Source organism: Dipteris shenzhenensis, chromosome 26, assembly GCF_047967505.1.
Source record: "Dipteris shenzhenensis isolate YYH24624 ecotype China chromosome 26, Dip_SZ_1.0, whole genome shotgun sequence".
Taxonomy (NCBI): domain Eukaryota; kingdom Viridiplantae; phylum Streptophyta; class Polypodiopsida; order Gleicheniales; family Dipteridaceae; genus Dipteris; species Dipteris shenzhenensis.
Window position 1 is genome coordinate 51,706,103 of NC_141621.1, and position 11,070 is coordinate 51,717,172.

Here is an 11,070-nt window from a genome sequence, read left to right on the forward strand (position 1 = left end):
AGAAGAGGATATATATTTTGTAATTCAATCATTAAATATTATGTGTCATCTTTATTGGGTCAAAATTGATATAGCTTAACCTTAATATGAAGGTTGCGTATGAGGGCTAAAACAACTATTTAGTAAAGGTAAGAAAAATAACTAATTTTACATCATGGTCGTTATTGATGCTAAATGCAAATTTGAGTAATGTACTAGGGATTTATGCTAGAAAAATCATGTAAATAGAACCCTATATGATAATAAAAGCAAAACTCTGTCTGAGGATTAGAAGGGGAAAAGTTCACAAATCTCATGGAAAGTGGGTTAAGGGGAGGTTAAGGGAACCTAGAAAACAAAAAGTTTTGAGAAATACTAGCATGTACTTGAATTTAAGGACAAGTGAGAAATATGGTGAAATTTTCCTTTGTCCCTTTAGGCTTGATTGTCACTAGCTAGATGCACTTGCAATGGATGTTTCAGATGACTTCCCAACATGGAACCTCATTTAAGGATGATTTTGCCACCAAAAATTCCCTTCACAGTACAATGGATACTTAACTTCTGAGGGAGACTTGAGAAGCACAAGGGAAACATTTATCTACCATCCAAAGAACTCTTCCTAAAGTGACTCAATAATTTAAATTATGATAGTGGATCTTAGGGAAAGGCAAGCATCTAGGAAAGCAAGTGTTGGGTACCTTGTATGGGAGGGTTATCATTTTTTTACTTGTCTTGATCACAAGGAAGTGACTTGAATTAATGCTTGTATAATGGCAGCAAGACCCCATTGTTGTAGAAATCAACCATTCCTTAATATTTTTAAGAGGGCCACATACCTCTTCCATTTTGTTTCCACTAAGAAGCAATTGTCTCTCACATGGCAAAATGCCTAGGAGGTTGTGAGCCAACATGGTACTTACTACTTTTGTTCGATCTAACATGGTACTCACTACTTTTGTGTGGGATTAATGCGCTCCCATGTGTGATTAGTGTGAGTTTTTTTTTAGTAGGATTAATAATGTAAGGTTTATAGTATCCATCTTCAAGGAGGAACCTGCATGTATGTTGGGCAATGGCTCCGAAACGCGACATCTCGAAATGGGAACGGAACAGGAGCAGGATCACGATTCACGCCCATCAAAAACAGCTGGCATGGCTCTGCTTGATCTTGGCTTGAAAAGTAAGATATTGAGAATCTCAGGAAAAGTTGGCCTGGCAAGTTGCGAGGCGATTTTTGGTTGTTGCATTACTCATTCCGAGGAAGGTCACTACGGAAGAAGAACTGGGGGAGTCGGCACATGCGCGCTCACCTATTAGCAAATTCCTCTACTACTACATCCCCCCTTACTTCTCTCAGTTCGATCCTTGTGGAGTGCATGCTGCCAAAGTCGCACCACCCACCCATTGCGCGCAGAGGACACTCAAGTTCCAGATCACTTTCTCTCTGTCTTCTGGCACACATGGTACTTACTCATACCCACCAGCACGCCTCGCTTGCCCCCTGCATGTTTTGCAGCTTTCTTGCCAGGTTTCAGAGTCCTGTAGCTTGATTCACCTTGCCTTCTTTTCACGTAAGACGCCTGCGACCCCCACCGCACACAGAGAGAGCATTCCTTTTCGTATACTTTCGCTCAAAAAGCACATACATACATGTCTACCAGTTGCTCCTCGCAAGGCCTTTCCTTGTTTTTTCCTTCCTGATCTTCGACTCACAGCACATTCGCTATGGGGGAGATCGATCGCAAGAGCTCGCCTGCTCAGATCCACGTTTGTGCGGAGAAGAGCGAGTCACAGAGTGGACACCCGGTGATCATCTCATCGAAGATCGCAGCTCAGATGCAGTGTGTTCAGCTGAAGGGCGACACAACCGCTTCCCAAGCAGCTCTTGCGGACGTGGAAACGGCAGGGATCTCACTGGAAGCTCCAGACGTGAACAAGAGCTTGATGAAGAGATTAGTCGCAATGATGCAGCACAAGAAAAGACGCAAATCCTCCAAGAAATCACAAGCAAGGCCATCAGGGAGTGACTTGGACCGTCTATTTGCTCAAGCGGAGGCAACGTTGGGGGAATTACTCGTAACAGCAGGGGCGTCGTTCGCTAGGCAAGATAGCCCATCTCAACGCATGAGGCGGAATAGTCTAAGCCGCTTTTGGCGCCTCGCGGGAGACCGAGTATTCTGCGGGAGTGCTAAGATGGCGAGCGGAGACCCTGCGGAATTCTCAGGGCTTCCTCCTCTGGTGTTCGAGGACGACGACGAGGAAGGATATTGGCAAAGTCTTGCAGATGACATCGCGCAAGGCAAATTCCCTGGCGTGCCGGAATGGATTTCAGAGGATCGTGAAGCTGCGAGAGCAGGCAGCGTACAGGCGTTGATAGATTCTCAATCTACGACGCAAGATGATCGTGGCACCGCTTTCGCAGAGCAAGGCACAGGGGATGGAGGGGATGGGAGACGGTCAGGCGGTTGCAAGTCTGAAATCATGCCGTCTGTGGAGGAAATTAGGAGGCCAGGCAAGAGGGTGGATGGGGCGGGGTGCTCGTTCGACAGTTCGCGACAACGATTCTTGAGCGGCAGCACGCGCCTGAACACGACGTTGGAGGACTCACCGAAGCTGGTTCACAACGTGAAGAGGGTGGCGGCAGCGCGGGTGCGGAGCAAGAGCAGCGGCGGGGAGTATATTAGGAATGCGACGACGGGAGGGCAAGTCGAGGAGGCGCAACCATTGGAGAAGTTTTTGTACGAGGAGCGGAAGAGTGCAGGGACGAAGTCGTCGTGTTGGGAGACGGGGACGGCGAGCCGGGTATCGTTGAAGGCATTGCTACAGGAGAAGGTGGAGGAGACGACAGCAGCAGCAGCAAGGAGAGGAAGGGTTGGCGAGGAGGAGGAGGAGGAGAAGGTATGGTCGCAGTCGCAGAGGGGGCTGGATGCGTTGGTGTGTTGTGTGTGCATGGTGGGTCGGAAGGGAGCAGCTCTGGTGCCGTGCGGCCATACTTTCTGTCGAAGTTGCACCAAGCATCTGTGGGCTGAGAGAGGAGCTTGCCCCCTCTGCAATCACCTCATCTCTCAGGTCCTTCACATCTTTTGACTCCACATCATTTTGCCCGCCTGCTTCCTATCCCAACATTTCTCGAGCTCCGGAAACCACTTTTGTTCTTGTATTATTCTGTGCCTTTGTTGGCGTCTCCTTCACGCCACCTTGATCGCGATCAAAGCAACTTTGCATTATCCATGCATTATTCTCGATATTTTATATGTTTTCGTTTCCTGTATTAAATTTAGATTTTCTTTTACGAATCTTATTTGGCAAACTCAAAACAACAACGCAACTCAAGCAAGCTCAAGCAATAGGGTGCTGGCCGTCCCGTCTCAATCGAATTCCCTTTAGGATGTTCATAGCCCTATCCATGTTTGTATGGGTGAGTTCAAAAAAAGGGATAGAATACGATGATCAGACTCGAGACAAAAATAAACATCGAGACAAAAATAAACATAAGAATATCTACCAGGGTTATGAGAACGATTTCATGCAACTTTTTTTATTGTTCCTTCTTATCTTATTATATATTGAGGATATATATTGAGGAGGGTGGGAGGCCCTAGAAGTTGCCATGTGCCCATCTAGGGAGAGCCTTCAAGCGCCACGTGTCATGCTATTGAGAGTTAAAGGAGATTTGGAGCAGGGTGGAAGGAAAGGAGCATAAAAGGTTGCCACAAGTCGCAAGGAGTCACAAGGCCGGCTATAGGACCTACAATCACCTCAAGAAGAGGTGCCATCACTTCTATGTGGTGTGTCATTTTGAATTTCTCTTTGCCTCCCAAGACACTGACACACACACACTCTCTCTCTCTCTCTCATGCTCTACTCTCACACATGCAAGCTCAGAGCCATCCAAGATTCTCTCTCTCTCTCTCTCTCTCTCTCTCTCTCTCATGCAAAGCTCCCAGTCTCCTTCATACTATGCTCAGGCAAATCAACCTCGCTTCCATCCCCCCTTTCTCTATGCTTTGTGCCTAACCCGTCAAAATATGAAGAGGGGAGAGGAGAAGAGTGGAGATGAGGAGAGAGAGCACAGCTAGAGAGCACACCACAAATGACTAACTATACACTAGATTTAGTTAAAAATGTAGAATATATACAAACCCATTTAGGGTTAGGGTTAGGGGATCTAACCCTTTCCTTTATAGCACTCTATAAGGTTAGTGCTATGCACATATGATCACATGATGGTGCTATGCACACATGATCACATGATGTTGAGCATGAACTCTCAACACCTTCCCTCAAGATCAACATCGTGAAGTAGGCCTTCCCTCAAGATGATGGTTCTGGGGAATCGAAGAAGGACTGAGCATTCATCACACCCCTTTAATGGGAATGTCCTTACTCTGCATCAAACCAAGAGCTAGTCAGTGTTTTTAGAAAAGCTCTTAACCGAGTGGTTTGGTAAAGATGTCTGCAATATTCTCTTTGCTATCGCAATGTTGTAGTGACGTGTGATGTCACCAAGTAACATTCTTTCTTGGATGAAGTGCTCTCTAACATCAATGTGCTTTGTCGTGGAGTGGTATACTGGATTCTTGGCCAATGCTTGAGCCGATTGATTATCATAGTATATTGTTGTTGGCTTTGACTCATTAAAGTAATCTGTTTCTGACAATAGTCTTTTGAGTCATATCGCCTCACATGGACCTGTAGTGAGTGCTCTATATATACTGCTTCAGTCGAAGACAAAGAAATAGTTAGTTGTTTGTTTAACAACCATGATATAGCACCTTAACCAAGGAAAAATGCATATCCCTATGTTCATCTCCTGGTCTCATGATCTCCCGGATAGTCACTGTCACAGTATCCATGCAACCATAAATGACTTCCTCTATATTCTATTACAAACTGTCTTGTACCTCTGATATATCTCAAGACTCTTTTGGCTGCATTCCAGTGAGATTGTTTTGGATTTGCCATAAACTGTGTAATTGAACTTACTGCATAACAAATATCTGACCGAGTGATAGTCAGATATATAAGAGATCCGATGAGCTACCTGTAGTTCCTGTCATTAACCGTAGGCTTTTCTGAATCTTTAGTAAGTTTCAAACTCTGCTCCATGGGAGCAATTGCAATCTTGCAATCTGCCATATGAAACTTCTTCAGGAGACTGTCAACATACTTGAGCTGACTCATGAATGTGATACCTGAATCTCTCCAAAACTCAATTCCAAGACAATAGTGCATAAGTCCAAGATCTTTCATGTCGAACTCTGCAGATAAGTCTTGTTTTAGTTTTTTGATGAAGGTATCCTTGCTTCCTATCACAATCAGATCATCGACGTACAAAAGTACAATAGTAATGTCTTCCCCTTTAACTTTGTAGTAGAGAGTGTGATCTGCATTGGACTTCATGTAACCCAAATCAGCAAAATATTTATCGATTCTACTATACTAACTTCTGGCTACTTGCTTTAAGCCGTAGATACTTTTCTTGAGATGACAAACCTTATTCTCTTTTCCTGGTTCAACATAACCTACTGGTTGTTGCATGTAGAGTATTTTGTCTAGGTAATCATTGAGAAATGCATTCTTGACATCGAGCTGATACACATTCCATCTGCTAAGTGTTGCTAGTGATATCAAGAACCGTATGGAATCCATCTTTGCTACTACTGGAGCATAAGTCTCATCATAATCTTGACCATACTGCTGTGCAAATCCTTTTGCAACTAGTCTGGCATTGTATCTTTGAATACTTCCATCTAGATTGTACTTTACTTTATGTACCCATTTGTTTGCTATGGCCTTCTTTCCTGGTGGAAGGTCGCATAATTCCCAAGTATTATTCTTATACAAAGGATCCATTTCTTCATTCATAGCAGTTTGCCATTCTGGCTTGTCTACTGCATCTTCGAAGTATACTAGCTCTTCTGTAGCCATGATGGTAGTCATAAGAGCATAGTTGGTGGTTAATTCAACCTGAATTGCTTTGCCTTTCTGAGCATATGTCAATCTAGCTGGTGGTCTGCTTTGCCTAATAGACCGTTTGAGCTATTGTGGCTCTGCTTGGGGTGTTTCTGACAATTCTTGCTCTTCTTTGTCAACCATTTCTTTAGATGACTAAATAATTGGTGTGTCTATCTCCTGTGTATTTGAGGTTTTCCATTCGGATTCCTCATCAAAGATTACATCTCTGGAGATAATGACATTGTGGTTGATGGGATCATACAACTTGTATGCTTTGCTTTCTTCACTTTAGCAAACCATAATGCATTCGCATGACTTTGCATCCAATTTTCTATGATGATCGTCATGTATGTGGGCATATACTATGCAACCAAATATGCGGAGATGCCCAATGTGTGGCTTATGTCCAATGAATGCTTCATAAGGAGTCAACCCTATATCGGTTCAGAAGCTGATTAAGCAAGTAGTTTGCAGTGGCTATTGCTTCTGCCCAATACTAATTTGGAAGATGCTTCTCACTAAGTGGTCTAGCACTATCTGTTGCTAAAGTCCCATTCTTCCTTTCAGCTATTGCATTATGTTGAGGAGTATCTACACAAGTGAATTGTCTTCAAATGACGTGATTTCTGCAAAAGTTCACGAATGCTGAAGACATGTATTCATCTCCTCTATCTGATCTCATGACTTTGACCTTTCTGCCTGTCTGGTTTTCTACCATGGCTTTGAATTCTTGAAATCTGAAAAATACTTCAGATTTCTCTTTCCGAAAGTAGACCCAACAATATCTGCTATAGTCGTCGATGAAAGTCAAGTAGTAAAGTGAACCAATGATGCTGTAGCTCTGGGCATAACCATGATACATCTGTATGAATCAAATCAAGAATACCTCGTGCTCGAGAGGTACTTCTGCCAAAGTTGGTTCGCTTTTGTTTATCGAAGCAGCATGCTTCATAAACTTTTCCAAGAAACTGTAGCTTTGGAATCCCAATTGCCATATTCTGATTCCTGAGATCTAACAAGTACTTGAAATTGATATGACCATATCTCTTGTGCCATTTTGCATATAGTGGCATCTGTTACGGTTGAGCTGACATGGCATGCTTATCTGGTACTGTAGCTAGCATTCTGTACAAGCATCCTTCCTTGACACCTTTTGCTACTAGCTGACATCTTCTGGATTTATCTCTGATAGTGCATTCATCTCCGTCGAAGATGACTCAGTAGTTGTGTTCCGTCCTTTGACCTACTGATAAGACGTTCTTGCTGAGCTTCGAAACATGGAGCACATCTTTCACCAATCCTTTCATACCTATGAAATTGTTCATAGGGATAACACATGTCCCTTGAACTGGATTTTGTGTATTATCTGTTGTGTAGATGACATTTTTCTGACCTTCTAATGGTTTCATCTCTATGAACCATTCCTGATCATTTGTCATGTGAGATGATGCACCATTGTCGATGTACCAAGGATCTTATTCCACTTGGTCAACTTGATAGCTAAAATCCTCTTTGGGATTGTAATCAGTGTCTAGTGCACTTGTCTAGGTGCACTGTATCAGTTTGCTGCATTTCCTCATTTGCAAGAAACATATTCCCATGTTCATTTGAAAAATGACTATGACTAGAATGTCCACCACAATGATTTTCTCTTCTGCGAAAATTTCCTTGATTACTGCTGGATTGACCGCCTTAGTCGTACTGCTTCTTGCGACAATCTCTTTCATAGTGTCCAAACTTATGACAGTAGTTGCACTTGATGTTTGACATGTTGGTGGATGCATTCCCTCGTCCTTGGAATCTTCCTCGATTGGAATGATTTCCTCCTTGTTGATTCTGATGTTGAGGATGATGCTAATGCTGAGACTAACTTTGCTTATGACTTTGTTGTTGCTAATGATGACCACTTTGCTGGTATGATCTACCTCTACCTCTGCTTCTGTCTGAAGCTGTGAATGCCTGATCATTAGAATGACCTTTGTATCCTTGAATTGCTTCCGTCCTGAGTTCTTCACCAAGTAGGACTAACTAGGGCTCTTCCACTGTCAGAATTTGCCATTGGATGGCAATACTCTGGACTAGATTATCGTAACCCTCTCCTAGTCCATTTAGGATGATTTGAACCATTTCTATTGGATTCATGGTCTGTCCTACTACTGCGAGTTGATTATTGTAGTCTTTTATCCGGAGTACATAAGCATGACCAATTTCGCTGCTTGCTGCTGTTGCAGAAACTCTAGTTGATTTGGTTTCTTAGTGTGAGAATCCTGGATGTGTTCTTGGACTTGTAGAGAGCTGCAAACATATCCCATGCTCCTTTGGATTTCTTTAAGGTGTTGAGTTGTCCCAGCATGACATCTTGCACATTCTGCTTGATCAGATGATATGCATACTTGTCTTTCTTATCCCATTCTGCCTATGCTATTCTGCCTATGCTCGAGCAATGGCAGGATCTGCTACAGGTGCGAAAACTATTTGTGTAGTTGTAGATCCCACTGCTGGTGATGTGACAACAGGTGGAGTAGAGCCATTGCTGGCTGGATTGTACAATGGTCTAGGTGTAGATCCATCGACATACTCCCAATTATCTTGAAGTACAAGAACGGTCTCCATTTGGTATGGCCATGTGCCATAATTGGAGTTGTCTAGCTTAGCATATGCCTCCAGATTGAGATTGCTAGTCGTAGACATGGTGCGAGAAATGTACTCAAAATGTCATGAAAATCACTGTCTAAATCAACTACAAAACATTGACTCTAGCAAGTGAAATCTGAACTGTCAGTGAAAATAGAACTGCAGTAGACAAAATCCGATCTGAATTACAAGGCTTGTGGCAAATGATGTCGGAATAGCCAAGATGCTTTACAAGGCTGAAATGATGTGCACAATGTCATGAAAATAGCCAAATAGGCTTTACAATGATGGCATGTGTGTGTGAAATCAAATCATGTGCTATCTACCCACTGAACAATCAGCAATGCCTCTGAACACTCTGAAGTCTACTCACTGAACTGATGATCGTCAGGTTTTACGTAATGTGATGATGTGAAACCATATGTGAGTGTATGGACTAACTCCGAGGTATTAGTTGGGGAATTTTGGGCATGGCTTAGATTGGCAACTTGAGGAGATTCAAAGCATCTCCTCTATGGCGATCTAGTCTACTCTGATCTAGATCTACACCAACCATCGATGGATGAAAGAACAGCAAATAATTTCATTTTTTTTGTTCTTTTTAAGTGTTGGGTCAGATGCATCGATGTAGAGGCTGATGTGCATGTAGAAAGTGGTTTTGATGGTGAAGCCCAAAAGTGAGTGATACTTGCACCGAAATGCATGTGTGATGTGAAAACGCGTAGAGTATGAAAAATCGATTGATTTTTCTTTTTGGAGCGCCCTCAAATTCTTCTTGGATCGAGAGATACGACTTGTTCTAGTTGGAGGGGCAAAAGGAGTGCAAATGTGCTGAATGATGATGTGGCCACTGGGTTCACATGCAGGGGTGTGCCTACCAAGGGGTGTGGCAGTGGAGCAATGTGTTGAGGTGGCACTGAGATTCACATGCAATGCCTGTCAAGGGGTAACTGTGCTTGCAAGAAGGTGAGGTGGTAGTTTGGTTGACCTAAACTAGGGTCAAGTTGACCTAGCCAAGGTAAAGGTAATCATGATGATGTGGCAGGATGACATCTAGCAGGTGAGTCACCAATGATGTGGCAAGATAAGGGACTGCCCACATGACATGGATGATGTGGTAGTTGAGCTGGCAGGGATGATGCAGCAGAGTGTTGATGTGGCAGATAGGGTCTCTTGTGCTGATGTGGCACGGTGCCACATGGGAGATAAGGTGACATGTGGCTCTTTGTTGACCAAACCTTGGGTGGTGACCCTCTAGGATAGGGTTGGACATGTGTCAGCCTCCAAATAACCAGAATCTTGAAAGATTGCGATGAAGATGCCGACTCTGGTGCTCTCTTCCATCCGATTCGGGTGTGGCTAGAGAGGCTTGTATGTTACTAGAGCGACACTATAGGGAGCCCGGTGACCATGAGAAGGCATGTAGGCTATGGTGTTACCCGTAGAGGTGTTGTTCGCCAGTGAGGTGCCTTTGCTGGAATTTGCACATCAGAGTCATGTTGGTGGTGGCTGGTGGAGTAACCCGTGGGCTAGTCGTAGAGTTGTGGCTACGAAGGCTTGTGGGCTTTGTTGGCACATCTTTGTATGTTTTGAGTTATCTTTTCATCTTTCTGACGTTATTTAGACGTGAGTCCAACCCTGGCACTACCATTGCTAGGTGTGGATATGTGTAGGTGTGTTGGCTCTTTCCCATGGTTTCCGTAGGAAGAGCAAGGTATTCTCAGTATGCAGGGTTCCAAGGCTTTTTGTCACCTATAGATATATCGGGGTTGTCGTTTGTAGTATACATGTAGCTTAGGACCTTGAGTCGTATTCTGGTGAGAGACGTAGGCTTAAGTGTGGTAAGCAAACATGGTGCATGCATGTGTGAAAGGAATGTGCATCATCATGGTTGAGGTAATGAAAGCTTTTGCCTTCATTGGGGGTTGCAGGATTTAGGAGGAGTTTAAGGTTTAGAGGGAGGTTCAAGGTTTAGAAGGAGATTCCAAGGTTTAGAACGAGGTTCTAGAGTTTAGAAGAGGTTCTAGAGTTTAGAAGAGGTTCAAGGGTTAGAAGGATATCCAAGGTTCAAGGTAGAGTACATGGTGAAGAACTCGTCTCCCTCATAGATCATGGAGGTTAAGGGTTGAGGAACTAAGGGTTTAGGGGGAGCATAGGAGTGGGAGAGGAAGAAGGTGTAAGAGCATGGGGGAAAGAAGAGAGAGGAGGGAGGAGGAGGAGGGAGGAGGAGGGAGGAGGAGAAGGGAGGAGGTGGGAGGAGAAGGAGGAGTAAGAGGAGAAGGGAGGAGGAGGAGGGAGGAGGAGAGGGAGAGGATGGGTTGCAAGGTAGGAGGAGAGGGGAGAAGGAGTTGCAAGGTTAGGACATGCTTTTGGATGTGGAGTGCAAGGAAGCATGGACACTTGAGACAATTGCTTGGAATACCAAAGTCAAACTCAACACAATGCCCCAAAGAGTGTGGGCTTCATTCCATTATGGGGTATTTATACAAGTTGGAG

At 43.9% G+C, this 11,070-nt stretch overlaps 1 protein-coding gene across 1 annotated transcript; it reads left to right on the forward strand.

The window, feature by feature from the left end:
- Positions 1-1,399: 1,399 nt before the first annotated feature.
- On the forward strand, positions 1,400-3,213 carry LOC147885250 (uncharacterized). Its single transcript, XM_087397900.1, has 2 exons — positions 1,400-1,445; positions 1,698-3,213. The coding sequence occupies exon 2, from the start codon at positions 1,708-1,710 to the stop codon at positions 3,067-3,069; it is 1,362 nt and encodes a 453-aa protein (XP_087254026.1). The 5' UTR covers positions 1,400-1,445; positions 1,698-1,707; the 3' UTR covers positions 3,070-3,213.
- Positions 3,214-11,070: the final 7,857 nt, after the last annotated feature.

Excerpts from the sequence above, each read along its gene's own strand:
- LOC147885250 (XM_087397900.1), top strand. The coding sequence starts at position 1,708 with ATGGGGGAGATCGATCGCAAGAGCTCGCCTGCTCAGATCCACGTTTGT.